Source organism: Bubalus kerabau, chromosome 4, assembly GCF_029407905.1.
Source record: "Bubalus kerabau isolate K-KA32 ecotype Philippines breed swamp buffalo chromosome 4, PCC_UOA_SB_1v2, whole genome shotgun sequence".
Classification (NCBI taxonomy): Eukaryota; Metazoa; Chordata; class Mammalia; order Artiodactyla; family Bovidae; genus Bubalus; species Bubalus kerabau.
In genome coordinates this window covers 35,073,259-35,089,254 of record NC_073627.1, presented here as the reverse complement: position 1 = coordinate 35,089,254, position 15,996 = coordinate 35,073,259, and the positions used below count along the sequence as shown (strand labels likewise).

Here is a 15,996-nt window from a genome sequence, read left to right as displayed (position 1 = left end):
GCAGATACGGGGAACAGTTACATGAAAGGTTTCCCCCTGCCCTCTAAACGAAGGGAACAACTGTGATTCCCACTTAGTTTTAGGAGAGTCCATAAAGAGGTTCAGGTATGCATGGGAAAACTCCCAAAAGAAACTATCCATGAAGGAAACATTCCACCCGCCCAGATTGCAGAGGGAGCAGGGCCTGGCCTCCCTGGGTAGCTTGTGTTTGTGTGTGTGTGTCGGGGGGTGGGGGTGGTGTTGTATACACAAACTGCCCTGATTTCTGCTGAGCAGGCACATGTCTCCCGGAAGATGGGATCACCAGGGAAGAAGTGGGCCAGGATGCTTTTTGAGAGGCACTAAGTATCATCACCATGTCAATAACACTTGCCAGAAAAGGCTGATGCTGGAGCGTGGCATGGACTTGTCCCTGCTTGGCAATGAGCTTGTTGGTCCCTGGGATGCAGGGGCCAGGTGCCCATGCTGGGTGTCTACACTGCATCCAGTAGACATGCCTTGCACACTGAAGACATTCAATAAAGATTCACTGAATCATGATGGATGATGAATGAATGAAACAATGAAGAGGCCTTTCTGAACAGCTCTCTCAAACAGTTCCGAAGCCTTCATCATTGTGAAGAGGATGGACTCAGCAAGCCTAAGATCTCAGAAGGCAGTCAGCCCACCACCGCTGAGCTCAGAAACGATGACCCCTTTACAGCTCAGAAATGGAAGAAGGGCTGAAGTCTGAGGTCCCTGAGTTCTAAAATCCACAGGCCCTTGATGATGTGATGGTGTTCAGTTACTCAGATGTGTCTGAGTCTTTGCGACCCCATGGGTTGTAGCCTGCCAGGCCCCTCTATCCATAGGGTTTCCCAGGCAAGAATACTGGAGTGGGTTACCATTTTCTCCTCCAGGGGACTTCCCAACCCAGGGATTGAGCCTGTATCTCCTGCATTGACAGGCGGATTCTTTACTCCTGAGGCACCAGGGAAGCCTGCCCCGCCAGGGCCCTAAGCATCCTCTAATAAGAAAATAACTGAAAATAAGAAATGCATCCGCCTGTTAGGGAGTATATCCAGAAGGAGGAGAGAGAATAAAATCCTGATGGGCTGGATCAAAAGGGAGGCTGGGGCTTCACCCAGAGCAGATGTCCCCCACCTTGCTGTCAAGGCACAATTGCACCAGGTACAATTTCAGTAACATTAAAGAGTGTGAAGGAGAGGCTTGTGCTGCTTTAAAAAAGAAAGGTGGTGGGGAGAATACATTACTGAGCCAGCGAAACTGAGGTTCTGTTAGGGGCACCAAGAAGGTGGGCTGGGGTCGGAAGGAGGATGGAGCAGGGGTTCAAGGTCCCAGGGAACCCAGCTGCTGGCAACCTCCTCACTCACCTCTTAACAGTCCGGTCCTCTGGGCCCCTAAGTTGAGTCAATGAGAGTTCAGGAGATGGGGACCACGTGTGCCAACATGAAGCTCCCTGGCCTCTGGCTGACTCTCATTAAACCCGCACAGGCTGGGCTGAGGGAGGCTCCACGCGGCCCTAATTACCGAGCTTCTTTTCACAAGGCTCAGCCCAGCGCAATGAAGGGACTCAAGGTAAATCCTCACCCAGTCCGGCGTCTCTAACAGAGAAATAAATCACCCTAATGACCCAGGGCGGGCTGCCACGCATGCTATTTCTGGAGCTGTTGATTTCCACGCTGGCAGTGGGGGGGACACGTGGTGTGGACACAAAACCCCGAGGCAGGGAGGTCAAGTGCAGCACGTCTGATTTCAGAGCGGGGAGAAGCTGGGAGGATGGAGTGGAGGGGAGAGAATTAGTGAAAGTTCCCATGATCCGTTTCCCTGGTCCAGACCCTGGGAGCGCCAAAGTGGATAGAGAAAATTGGAGCAGGAAAAATAAGATGCGGTCTGGCTGTGGTCAGGGACCTCTCCAGTCCAATCTCTCCGCACTAGAAGGGGTGGTCCCCAAATCTGGCATGGAGCTTTGCAGCCAGAGAAAAGAGGGAAATGTGTTTGGCTAAAGGGTCCTTAGGATAAAACAAGCCACCTGCTCAAGGCAAGCACCATTCCTACCCTAAAGCCAAAAGAAATTCCTCCCACCATTCAGAAAAAGAAGATAGTTAAAAAAAAGTCTTTAAAGACCATGAGCGTCAAACGGCGGGGAGGGATGGATGGGGGCGATGAGCAATGAATGTGTAAGGGTACAAGGTCTCCTTTGGGGTTGCTGAAGATGTTTTGGGACTAGACTGAGGAGATGGTCACACAATATTGCAAATACACTTAAGGATCAGTGAATTTTACAGTTTAAAAGGTTAATTTTAGGTTTGGTGAATTTCATCTCAGTCTTTAAAAGAAATCATGTCATGCCTCCAGTCAAATCTTTCCCACCTTCCTATCTTCCTCTATTCCAGACCCAATGAAGGGCCTGTCCACTCTTGGCCCATGCATTTTCCTCCCCACCCCACACAACACACTTCTCAGACCCCACAGGTTTGTTCCCTGATTTTATTCGGGTCTCTGTTCAAACGTTCACAACTGGAGACCCTTCCTGTCGACCTCATTGAAAACAGCAACTCCTATTACCCTCTATTCTGAGAATACAGAACCTTGTTGTTTAGTCGCTAAGTCGTGTCTGACTCTCTGCGACCCCATGGACTGTAGACCTGCCAGGCTCCTCTGTCCACGGGCTTTTCCAGGCAAAAACACTGGAGTGGGTTGCCATTTTCTCCTCCAGGGGATCTTCTTGACCCAGGGATTGAACCCAAGTCTCCTGCATTGGCAGGCAGACTCTTAACCACTGGACTACCAGGGAAGTCTGATAAACCACATTTTGCTTCAGAAACACAGGCCACTGACACCTCAAATTCAACATGTCCAAAACCAAACTCCATTCCTACCCCATCCCTGCCATATATATGTATGTTGTTGTCCAGTTGCTAAGTTGTGTCCGACTCTGCGACCCCGTGAACTGCAGTAGGCCAGACTCCTCTGTCCCCCACTATCTCCTGGAGTTTGCCCAAATTCATGTCCACTGAGTAGGTGATACTATCTAACCATCTCATCCTCTGCCACTCTCTTCTCCTCTTGCCTTCAATCTTTCCCAGCATCAGGGTCTAAATAAATAAGGGCACATGTGGGGCCTTGAGGGGCACACGTGGCCCTGGGAGTGGACATGAGTGGACACGAGTGATGGATCCCACGTCCCCCTCCCCATACACTCACTGCTCTGGGACCTTCCCTGAGCCCTGTTTCTGAAATCGCGCTTGTGAAATAAGCCTGCTGGAGCAGATGATCTATCCCAGAGGCCCCTTCCAGCATCACAGCCTGTGAGTCATTGGAAAAAAGCAGAGGGAGTTGGGGACCCGCCCGTCCAGTTCCCCCTCTCCCCCAGTCCCACCCCTGTTTACCAAACAGTGCCTGCCCCACCAGCCCCTGCAAGGCCAGGACGCATTCCCTCGGAGCTCCAGGAAAGGTGATGCAGAAAGCCCTGCCAGGTTTCCAACCATCACACAGGCTGAAGGGGGCAGCCGGAGCAGGCGGGGACTTTGCGTCTCTGGCTGGTGAGAAGTCTAAACTGGGTCACAGTGTCAAGTGACCTGAGAGGGGCATCTTTCCACTGGCCTGGAGTGGATTTGGCAGAGGCAGTCAGCCTCTCTCCGTGTGGAGGCTGGAAGTGAGGGATGAATTGGAGTTCTTAATTCCTCTTCCAATTTATGTCTCCCCCAGTATTCTTGCTCAGGTGGCCAAGTTGGATGGTCAGGCATGAAGTGAACCCTCTAACACTTTGCACGCTTGCTCTATGGAATACACCTGATACTACAGGGAAGCGAGCCATCCCAGGCAGTTACAACAGTGCCATTGTGTCTGCATATAACACTTGGTCTTGAAAAGAAAGCTTCATCTACGTGGATGGACCTAGAGATTGTCATATTGAGTGAAGTAAGTCAGAGAAGGAGAAATAGTGTATGACATCCCTTATATGTGGAATCTAAAAAGAAATGATACAAAGATGAACTTCCTTACAAAACAGACTCACAGACTTAGAGAAAGAACTTATGGCTGTGGGGAGGGGGAGAATGGGGGGGATGGGATAGTTAGGGAGTTTGGGATGGACATCTATACACAGCTATATTTAAAATGGATAACCAACAAGGACCTACTGTATAACACAGGGAACTCTGCTCAGTGTTATGTGGCAGCCTGGATGGGAGGGGAGTTTGGGGGACAATGGATACACGTCTATGTATGACTCTCTGCTGTGCACCTAAAACTACCAAAACAGTGTGAATTAGTTACATCCCAACACAAAATAAAATGTTAAAAAAAAAAACAAAGCTGCATCTTCATGACTTTTACAAAATTAGTCTCCCTGTGGCCAGTCCATGTGATGGCCTCTGCCCAACCTTATTTCCTGAGAAATCTTTGTTCTCTCACAAACCAAGCATTGCTCAAACCTGACAGCTAACTTCCTCCCAAACTCACAATCAGGCTCCACTTCATACCAAAAGACACATGATGGGGACAGGACAGGGCCAGGACTTCTCTCTTCACTCCTGCAGGGCTGGAGGAATATTCTCAGCTTATTATTAATCTAGCTCCTTAGCACCTTCACATGTGACCAGGAAAGAGGGAGGAAAAGAGGCAGCTATTCCCCTTCTTGTTAGGAGTTCTGAAGGCTCAGAAGGAGGAAACGGAAACTTTAGGTTAAAAGAAGTCTTGGGGGAATAATTCAGGTTTAACAGATGATGAAACAAGTGATGTATATGGTTCCTGGCAGCCTTGCCTTTTTGTGATTAATTTCATTATATTTCCAGGCCTGCAACTGGCAACCTCGCCTATTAGCACAGAGGAACAAAATCTGGCTGCTGGACTTTTCAAAAGAATGGTCCCTATCTGCCTGCCTGGCATCTCACTGCCATTTTCTCTTCTTAATGTCCTTGAGTGGACACGGGCACACCAAATCTCACACACAGTTAACGCAGGGATCACCACTTCCCACGACCTCATTCCCCGAGCTCCTTGCAGCTGTTGCCTTTACACCATGAGACTGTTCCCTTGATGTTGATGACACCAGCCATTCAGTTCCCTCTCTGCCTGAGAGCTGGACCTGTCCCCTCAAATGCCTTTCAGGCTCACATCAAGGATTCCATCACTGCCACGTCTCATTGGTTACCATGCCGGGTAGATTTCCATTCTTCTCCCACCGGAATCAGCTGACCTTAATTTTCCTCTGGGTATCACTCTTATTTCTTCCACAGTCCATGGGGGTTAGGATGACCCCACCTCTCAACTATGCCATCCTAGGCTCCACTGGAAAGCTGCCCAGTGATTTTCCTCTTTCCTTGGAATTACTAAGAGTTTTTAGCATCTTTCTGAAGAGGTGACTAAGCTAGAAAATGCTGCCAACATAGAGGAAAGTAAAGCCAGGAGATGAAGGGTTTTGAGGACACTGCCTTTGCCTCTTCTACTAGTTATTTTACTAATAGAATTACTAGCAAATAAGCAAATAATAATAATTAATTAGTAATAAATAATATTACTGTGTATCAGTATTGTGTGCTCAGTCATGTCCGACTCTCTGCAATTCCATGGACTGTAGCCCACCAGGCACCCCTGTCCATGGGATTATCTTGGCAAGAAGATTAGAGTGGGTTGCCATTCCCTTCTCCAGGGATCGTCTCAACTCAAGGATTGAACCCATGTCTCCTGCACTGGCAGGCAGATTCTTTACCAATGACCCACCAGGGAAGCCCACAGTGTACCAAATTAAACCAAACCTCAGTGGTTTCAAACAACAGACATGGGGTCTCAGTTTCTGCAGGTCAGGGATCTGGGTACAGTTTACCCAGACTTTGAGACTTAGCCAGACTTCTGGGCAGACTTCTCACAATGCTGCTACCCAGGGTCAAGTTCTCCACCTTCCCAATCTAATCCCTCTCAACTCCGGTCAATCCACCTCCAAAGTCCATCCCGAATCCACCCAGTGCTGCCACCCCGTTTCCCAGGGCACCATCACCACTCCCTGTATCATCACAATGATCTTCAAATTGGCTCTCCATCCCCTCCAACCTATTCTCTACATGGCAACCAGAGAGAACTTAGAATACAGTCATCAGATTACATCAATCCCCTCAACCAAAGTCATCCAAAGACTTTGCACTGCTCTTTGAAAAAAGAAATCCAAACTACCTCGCCTAATTCACAAAGCAATAAAGTCTGCCCTTCTACCTACCCGATCCCTCATTATTTTATACCACATCCCCTCCAGCCACACCAACCTCCTTTGCTCTGTGCCACTCAATGCAGTGTGGTTCCCAGACGTATGTTGCTTTTTTCAAGTTAAAACAGTGACAACTAAAATAAAATGTGAAATTCGGTTCCTAACTGTTCCCAGACACCTTTCAAGTACTGAGCTGTCACATGGGGCTGGTGGCCACATGACAAGAACGGATGACCTGGAAATGACCAGAACATTTCCATCGCTGCAGATTAAGCTTCGACCTCGCTGTCCTAGCTGCTCCTTGGAAAAAGTTTGGTCCTTCCTCATGGCTTTGACATGGGTTGTTACCTTTGCCTTTCCCCCAGCAATTCGTTCCCATGGCCGGATCCAGACATCGGCTTAAGTGGGAGGTTCCCCCACAAGCACCGATCTAAAGCCACCGTTTAGTCACTTCCAACCACAGGAACCAATTTAATCCTGCACAGCATTTACCACGGGCTGAGGCCCTCCTTGTTTATTTGGGTTTGTCTGCTTATTGCCCAACCCCACCCACGCCTCCTCACCCCGAAGCAGACTTCCAACATCAGGGACCTTGCCCGGCTGGCTCATAGCATTCCGGCACCTGACACACCTGCTCAATTAGTATTAACTGATTGTTAGACCTACGCCACTCAGATTTCCTCTTAAATCACCCTTTCTCCACCTTCCCTGCCACCACCCAGCCTTCATCCCCGCGACTGCAGACAGAATCCTGCCTCTGCCCTATCCTGAGCCTGCAAACACTCGCAGGTGAATCTTGTCAAGTGCTCCTCCTGTCAGCCCAGTTCCCCGTTCCTGTCCCTCTGGCCCTACATGGCCTCTGTGTCCCCACAGGTAGCATGCCTGTTCCTACCTCTGCGCTGCCATCAAGGTTTCCGCTCTGCTTGGCGCACCCTCCCTGCTTCTCCATGCAGCCGCACCCTCGCCTGCCTCCCAGGTGTGGCTCAGGTGGCGGCTGCTTCTGCAGACACCGGCCCCTCCTCTGGTCTCCTCCAGCGCTTCCTGTCTGCAGCCCAGCTTCGGTGCTTACTCACGGAAGACAAGACGTTTCACCTCCCACACATACCCACCCCCCGCACCCAACACACACACATTATCATCCCCGAGATGACTCCTAAGAGGGGTGCTTCTCAAACTTCACCGAGGAGCAGAGTCGATGAAGAGTTCACGAAGGGCACAAGGTCAAAGCTTATGGACACAGGATAAGATCTGGGCCTCTGGGCTTTCCCCACAATCCCCAGGTGATGCAGAGACCCAACTGTAAGCTGCACCACTTTCTCTTTTTTTTGACGTGTATTTGACTTACAATGTTGTGTTAATTTCTGCTGTACAGCAAAGTGATATAGTTATACATATATAAACATTTTCTTTCATATTCTTTTCCATTATGGTTTATCATAGAATATTAAATATAGTCCCCTATGTGATAGAGTAGGACCTTGTTGCTTGTCCACCCTATATATAATAGTTTGCATTTGCTAACCCCAAACTCCCAATCCATCCCTCTCCCACCCCACTCCTTAGCAACCACTTGTCTGTTCCGAATATCTGTGAGCCTGTTTCTCTTTTGTAGATAAACTCATTTGTGTCCTATTCTAGATTCCACATATAAGTGATATATGGTATTTGTCTCTGATTTTCTTCACTTAGTATGATAATCTCTAGTCCATCCTTGAGAGTTCCTTCGACTGCAAAGTGATCAAACCAGTCAATCCTAAAGGAAATCAGTCCTGAATATTCATTGGAAGGACTGATGCTGAAACTCTAACACTTTGGCCGCCTGATGCAAAGAACTGACTCATTGGAAAACACCCTGATGCTGGGAAAGATGGAAGGCAGGAAGGAGGAGAAGGGGACGACAGAGGATGAGATGGTTGGATGGCATCACTGACTCGATGGACATGAGTTTGAGCAAGCTCTGGGAGTTGGTGAAGGACAGGGAAGCCTGGCATGTTGCAGTCCATGGGGTCACAAAAAGTTGGACAGGACTGAGCAACTGAACTGAACTGAGTCCATCCATGTTGCTGCAAATGGCATGATTTTATTCTTTTTTTATGGCTGAAACATATTCCGTTGTATATATGTACTACATCTTTATCCATTCGTCTGTCCACAGGCATTTAGGAGTCCATGTCTTGGCCACTGTAAACAGTGAGCTGCATTGATTTAGAACATCAGACATTCAAGGAATAGTTCAAGTCTTGGCCATTTCCACCAATAGGAAACACCTGGGAAGGGCCCGACTTGGTTAATGACATTCTCTCACACAAACTTGCTCTTCTACAAGTACTGAAAGCTACCCCCTGGAGCAGGCTAAAAAACGGGCCCCCAAATGGAGCGACATCTTAATCTCTGGAACTTGCAAAAAGAAAAAAGGGATTTTGATATTTGGCAAAACTAATACAATTATGTAAAGTTTAAAAAAAAAACTGGAAAAAAAATTTTTAATCTGTTAAAAATTGTTATAAATGTGGGAAAATGATAAAATTAGTTTAAGATACTTTTAAAGTAGATCACAGAAAGCTGATTAATTAAAATGGAAATATTTTACTTATTAATAATAAACAAAGGCTAAATAAAAAAAATAAATCTTTTAATCCAAAAAAAGAAAAAAGGGATGTGCCAGGTGTAATTAAGCTAAGGAATTTGAGATGAGAAGGTTATCTGGCTGGACCCTAAATACACTCACAAGGGTCCTTATAAGAAGGAGACGAGGTCAAAGAGGGAAGGAAGCCAACGTGAGGCCAGAAATGGGGAGAAAAAGCAGTAAGACATGCAGCCCCAAGTCCTGGAAGGAGCTTCTAGAAGATGGAAAAAGAAAGGAATGGATGCCCCCGCTCCCCGATCCCCCAGGAGAAGCCAGTCTTGGGACACTGATTTTAACCTCATGACTCATCTCAGACTTTGACGCTTCAGATTTATGGAAGGGATGTGAAACTACTACATTTGTGGCGAGAGAAAACTAACACCTCCCTTTCTGTAACAGGGCGAGGTAAAGTTCTAAGTGCCCAAGGATCATGATTTTCTGCTTATTTCATTATTGAAAAGACAACACGAGACGCTGTATTCGAACAGGGCTGGCTTGTTCTGTTCATGCCTGTGCCCACAAGGCCCAGATCAGGGCCATGGACATCTGTGGACATGAAAATTCCTCCAGGAAGGCACACTGGTGAAATGAGGCAGGAAGGCGTTTTAAAAAACAAACAAACAAAATATACTCTTTCCATTGATTTATTGTTACAGGGTTTAAAAAACAGCAGCAGCAGCAACGTGAAGAAGAGGAAGCCATCACAGTGTGAAGGGAAGTAAAGACACATGTACATTTGCAAACATCTGCATGATTTCCTCCACACCCACAAGAAAGTGATAACTTGCTCACTTCTGAGAGGTGAACTGAGAGGCAGAGGACGGGGTAAGAGGTAGGCCAATGTTCACTCTATTTTTCAGTGCTTGTCAAATGTCAGAATTCATCTATATATTACCCATTCAGTAAAAATGTGCTCATGTCACTTCAGTCATGTCTGACTCTTTGCAACCCCATGGACTGTAGCCTGCCAGGCTCCTCTGTCCATGGGATTCTTCAGGCAAGAATACTGGAGTGGGTTGCCATGCCCTCCTGCAGCAGATCTTCCTGAACTAGGGATCTAACCTGCATCTCTCATGTCTCCTGCATTAACAGGCGGGTTCTTTACTACTAGCACCACCTGGGAAGCCTGCTGTATTTCTTAGTGCTCATCAAATGTCAGAATTCATCTATATATGACATATCCAGTAAGAATAAAACTAACAAAGATACATTCCTGGGATTCACACTCAACAAAGAGTTTAAAACCTACCCCATATACCTCCTTCTGCATGGATGCTACAACTTTGGTGGGAAGACGGCACCTGCCAGGTGAGCAGGCCCAGGGGAACAGCTGCACAGCAAGCAGCCTCCAGTCAACCCCCCGGCCCTCCCGGTGCCACAGACGCCCCATCCGCTCCCCTGTGGTCCAGGGCCTCCGAGGAGGATGAGGAGTTCCTTAAACCCTGGTCCTCAGCAAACCCAGGCTGTGTTCCAGCACTGGAAGTGATCAGGGCTGCTCCGGCCCCTGCCTAAGCCCTGGTTTCTGGGTCCATTTCCGGACCAGGGTGCCACCCTACCCCAGGGCGCCCATTGCCATGGCAATGATGCCCCGCCAGCCTCTCAAGCTAGGGGAGCAAATGCAAGCGGGCTCCATGGCTGCGTCTGATAATCACTATGGACACCAGCCCGTATCAGGTCTGCGTCCAATTAGCCACCCCCACACCACCACCATGGCAACGAAGGTAATATTATTGTTCCATGAAGAGAGAGAGAGAAACACACACACACACACAATGTGTTGTACGACAGCTTTCACAGCCACAGAGATATCACTTCTCCACGCCCTATGACTTGTGCTGCTCACTTCCCGACAACGATGCAGCTCCTCTGATGAGAAGTCACAGGCTCGGGCGATTACCTCTTCGCACCCTCCACGCTGTGCCTTCACAGGAAACAGCAGAAGTCCTGGGCAAGCCGGGTGCAGAGGCTGCGAGCCTCCCTCCCTCTGCCTTCTCCAGGAGGCAAGGAGGCTGGCCAGAGGCAGGATGGCCTCCAGGTAAAGCTCCAAGCTGCCCTCTGTCTGTCTGGCTGTCTGTTTGGCTGGCTAGCTGGCTTCTCGATGCCAGACCCAAGCAGGGCGCTGGGGTTTTGGTGGCTGCAGCCCTGAGCCACACACTAATCTTCAGACCCAAATGTGGAAAGCATTAACCCAAATGGAAAGACATAAATCAGGAGGGAAGCTGATGCACCGAGGAAAACAACTCTGCTCCGAGAGCCGGGGCTGTTGCACAAGAGCAGAGTGAGTCACCCGCCAGCAGGGGGAGGACAAGGGAGGGAGGGAGGGGAGCCCTGTGGGACGGGCGGACGGGAGGGAGGGTGGAGCAGTGCAAAAACACAGCTGTAGGCTCATCACTAACCGCACTTCATCAGCAGCCTGCGGGGAGGGGGGCAAAAATGTCACCTCCCCTCCCCAATCCAGGAAGCCTTTCAAACCATGTCCTCCCTGGAGAAGACAGCAGGAAGGAGTCTTCCCAACAGCCAACCGGTCACCCTTTGCACCCTGCAGCTGTGTCTTGGGGAAGCAAACCTCAGGCCCTCTAAAAAGAAGATCTTCTATATCCTTTGCTCCTCCCTGGCCATGTGCCATGTCATTTTGGGGTCCTCAAGCCCAGGTGCCCATCGTGGGTACACAACTCTTGTCCTACCTGCTTGCCCATCACTACTGTTTCATATCTTCTCTTCCTTTCCTTCTTCCAAACACTCCATCTTCCACCCAGGCTGCTGGGGACAAGACCATCAGCTTCCCCATCCCTAATCCCTGGGGAGAATCTCCAGGCTTCCTGTAAGACCCTGCCTCACCCACCAACTCCTCTGCCAAGGGAAAGGAGGGCTTCCCTGGTGGCTCAGACAGTAAAGAATCAGCCTGCAATGCAGGCGACTCGAGCGTGATCCCTGGGTCGGGAAGATCCCCTGGGAATGGCTACCCACTCCAGTATTCTTGCCTGGAGAATCCTCGGCCAAGACTGATTCCCAGCCTTCAAGTTCTAAGCACCTGCTGTCAGCAGGCCCTGCTATCCCTGGGTGTGGCCTCAGGGAGGAGAAGCCCTAAAGAGATAGGCTTGAGAGTGGAAGCACTGGGAGGTCTGAGCCCTCGGGGCTTTAGAAATTATCCTGGCAACACCATAGCTTTTAGCAGGACCCCTCCTCATCTCACTCTGATGAAATAAGGCTGTGTTTAGAGATCAACAAAGTCTCTTAGGCTCTGACAATGCTACATCGTAACATTAATGGAACTCACACCCCTGTGAGTAGAGACACACAACAGCTGGATAGATGAGTAAATGACTCAGTTTTGTTGAAATGTGACAAGTGATGGAGGAAAAGAACCCAGTAGGGCAAAGGGGTGGCACAGTGGGGTGAGGGAGAGACTCAAAAGAGATGAAAGAGTGGGTTCGTTTCTGCTGGCCGCTGCACCAAATTATCACAAACTAATTGGCTTCCCAGGGGGCTCAGTGGTAAAGAATCTGCCTGTCAGTGCAGGAGATGTGGGTTTGATCCTTGGGTCAGGAAGATCCCCTGGAGAAGGAAATAGCAACCCACTCCAGTATTCTTGCCTGGGAAATCCCACAGACAGAGGAGCCTGGCAGGCTGCAGTCCTTGGGGGTTGCAAAAGAGTCGGACATGACTCAGTGACCAAACAACAACAAGAACACCAAAGCTCAAAGTTACAATATAAATGTGTTGTCTTCCAGTTCTGGAGTCAGAGGCCTAGAAACGGGTCAAGGTAACTGGCAAGGCAGCTCCTTCGTGAGGCCCTAAAGAGAACCTGCGTCCGTGCCTCTCCTCTCAGCTTCTAGACGCTGCCCGCATTCCTTGGTTCGAGGCCCCTTCCCCACATCCTGAGTCTCTAGCTTCTGCTGTCACATCCACTCCAGACCTGACCCTCCCGCCTGCCTCTTCTACAGATCCTTGTCCTTACACTGGACCCATCGGAATAATCCAAAACCACCTCCTCATCGCAAGAGCCTTAAGTTACTCCCACCTGCGGAATCCCGTCTGCCTTGTAAGGTAACGTCCCCACAGGCTCCGGGGACTAGGCCATGGACATTACTAGTCCATTGGAGTGGAGACCATTACTCAGTCCACTGCAGGGAGTGAGCCACGCGGGGCTGCCAGGGCCCTGAGGAAGAAGCGTGCCTGAAACAGCTGCAGGAGGGCCAGAGAGGCAGAGTGAGGGAGGTGAGCGAGGGAGGGGGAGGAGAGGCCCCAGAGTCAGGGCAGTCACGTGTCTGACTGTGTAGCTCCTTGTCAGCTGTGGTGGGGACCTCGTCAGCATTTACTCTGCTATCGTAGGGGCCCATCCAGATGTTCTGAGTCAGGAGGCGACTGTTCAAATCAAAGGGTATGATGCTGGTGGCTGTGGCTCAGAGCAAAATGACAGCGGTGGAATGGTTGGAATTTTTTTTTTTTTAAGTCGTATCTGGAAGGAGGAGCTCACGTGCTTACCTGACAAACCAAACACAGGACGTGAGAGAAAGTGGCGGGAGGGGGCTGTCAAGGTTTTTGGCCAGAGCAGCTGAAGCAACAGACTTGGAGTTCACTGAGCAGGACAGGCTGCAGGTGGTGTAGACAGGCTGAATGGCAATGCCAACTGGATATGGGTCAGGAGGTCAGGGGCAAAACTGATGAGCTCAGGCTGGAAATGGACTTGCTGGCCACAGCTGAAGGCTCTCACGGCGGTGTTGCCAGGGGTCTGGACTGGGCCCAACCAGCAGGCTAAGGACTGAGGTCTGGGTTTGATCATGAGAGTAATGGGACACGTCTGCGCCCTGCGGTGGCCCAGGGTATAAGACCAGCCAGGACGACCACGGTTAATCCTTTGGGTCAGGCACCAGTTGCAAGACAAGAAGACAGAGGCTGAGTCAACAGGGATTTTGTCTCAGCCTACCATTGCTCAATCTGGAATTTTTCGACTTCTCACAGCCGGGAAGGTGGAATCTGAGTTGTGGGGATGGGGGGCCAGGGCGGCGGCGGTAGGGTGGGTGGGGTAGTTAGGCGGGATTCAGGAATGCAGTCTGACCACAGACTCCAGGATCCTCAATTGAGGAGAGCTCACCTCACTACTGGTCTGGCTCCGGTTGGCCCCCAAGGGTCCTCACTGTCCAGCCCACAAGTCCTAGAAAGCCTTTCTGTGTCCGAGCTGCTGGACACTATCAACATAGTCCTACCCTAGGGGCCCAGGAAATCAGGAGGACAAAGAGGGCCAAGGGCAGGTAGCCAGACTGTGTGGGCTCCTCCCAGGGGACGCAGGCCTGCCCCTCCCTGAGGACAACATGTTCCAACATCTACGGCAAGCGGATCCTCAGGGACAGACAGCACAAGCCAAGCCCTTCCCTGGCACTTCCATCCATTCATTCATTTGACAAATATTTAGTGTTCCCTGGCACTTTCATCCATTCATTCATTTGACAAATATTTAGTGAGTACCTACCCAGGGTCAGGCACTGCTCCTAGACATGTGGGACATGTCAGTGATCAAACAGAAGGGGAAAAACCCTGTCTGTGTGGACCACTGACTTCTGCATGGGGGTAGAGGGAGCAGACAATAAAAATCAATAAATACTGAGCTGGCCAAGTTGTTCAGATGCTTTTTGGCCAACTCAATAAACTATAAATAATATTAAAATGGTGATGAAGGGGCTTCCCTGGTGGCTCAGTGGTAAAGAATTTGCCTGCCAATGCAGGAGACATGGGTTCAATCCCTGATCCGAGATCGCATATGCTAAGGAGCAGCTAAGTGCGTGGGCCACAGCTACTGAGCCTGTGCTCCAGTGCCTGGGAGCCTGTGCACCCTAGAGCCCGGGCTCCAACAAGAGAAGCCACCACAATGAGGAGCCCAAGCACCGCAACCAGAGAGAAGCCCCTTCTCGCTGCAACTAGACAAACGCCTGAGCAGCAATGAAGACCCAGCACAGCCAAAAATAAAGAAATAAAATTATTTTTAAAAAGAAGAAGGTGATGGAAGAAAACAAACAGAACAAGGGGAATCAGGAGTTCAGAGCAGACTGGGACGGTGGGCAGCAATTCTAACTGGTTCAAAATATTACAGTTGTTTCCAAGAAGAAACAACTTCTTTCCAGGAAGAACTGTCTAGCTGTTCAGCCTCCTCCTTTCCTCCTTCCCTCCCTCAAACAGTCACTGAGTCCTCACTGGAGGTCAGCCCCGGGCACAGCCCCGCTTTCATGAAGATGCTTTCTTTTACAGTTTATTACATTTTATTACACATTTTATCCAAGGAGAGAGAAGTTAAAGACAGTCATTCCAGAAGGGTGACAGAAGAGCAGAAGCTCACCAGCCACAGGATTCCCGCAAGCATGCCAATCACAACGGAGACCTCCCCTCCCCTCAAGAGTGTCGGATTGTTGGTCAAAGGGCCTGGCCCACGTTCTCCCTCCCACTTCACACCCCCATCACCACCGGGACCTGGATTAGCAGAAGTCACAATTCAGTGGTCTCTGCGGAAGCTGCCCACAGACTGTCCTTACACCCTGCCTGGTCACCATCCCAAAGCATCAGCTGGTTTTAGGGCCTCTGGACATACTTGTTTGTTCCATGTTGCAGACCAACGTATTCCCAAGGAGCACCATCCCCTCCCCTCCACTCTGAGCATCTCTGTCGAGCAGGTTCTGATTCCTCTTGCCCAGCTGTGCTCACTCCCCAGCTCACGGCAGCCCAGGGGCAGAGGATGTCGTGCAGGACGTCACACTTAGGCCATCTGGGGACCAAAAGCATTTGGCAGCTCAAGTCTCTGACCTCAGTCTGCAACTCTCTTATCAGTGGCACTAACCACTGGGGGACTGCAAGTGAACTGAGCATGAAGGCTCTTCCTGTGTGGAGGAAAGTCAAGACTGGCCTTTGATGCACACCCTTGACAGTCTTTGGGCCTCTGGACCATCCATCTCCTTCCACTGTTCATCCAGCGGGACCAGGGCAGGCCCCAGGCTCCCTCTGCCCTGCCATAAGCCCTCCAATCTCATTTCTCTCCAGAAACGGAGGAGACTTGAGAAGATGGGGCACCGTCACTTTCCCATCCTGCCCTGTTACTGCGTGTGTAAACGCTAAGTCACTTCATTCGTGTCTGACTCTCTGCGACCCAATGAACTGTAGCCTGCCAGGCTCCTCTCTC

The 15,996-nt window shown here is 50.0% G+C and overlaps 1 protein-coding gene and 1 long non-coding RNA gene across 10 annotated transcripts in view; one reads left to right on the top strand and one right to left on the bottom strand.

Moving 5' to 3' along the window:
• GAS7 (growth arrest specific 7) overlaps positions 1 to 15,996 on the bottom strand; it is a 212,698-nt gene that overhangs the window by 137,035 nt on the left and 59,667 nt on the right. Inside the window, exon 1 of one of the 9 annotated variants that reach the window (XM_055576539.1) lies at positions 7,098 to 7,481. The exons of 6 other annotated variants lie outside the window; for them this stretch is intronic. In XM_055576539.1, the coding sequence (XP_055432514.1) occupies positions 7,098 to 7,111 (14 nt within the window). In that variant the 5' untranslated portion in view covers positions 7,112 to 7,481. Of the gene's footprint in view, positions 1 to 1,373; positions 2,451 to 7,097; positions 7,482 to 15,996 lie in introns of those variants that run through there. 2 more of the 9 variants (XM_055576523.1, XM_055576537.1) reach the window with 2 other exon arrangements.
• LOC129649284 (uncharacterized) lies at positions 1,506 to 5,019 on the top strand. Its single transcript, XR_008713068.1, has 3 exons — positions 1,506 to 1,578; positions 3,712 to 3,924; positions 4,800 to 5,019. It is a non-coding gene; the product is annotated as an uncharacterized LOC129649284 (long non-coding RNA).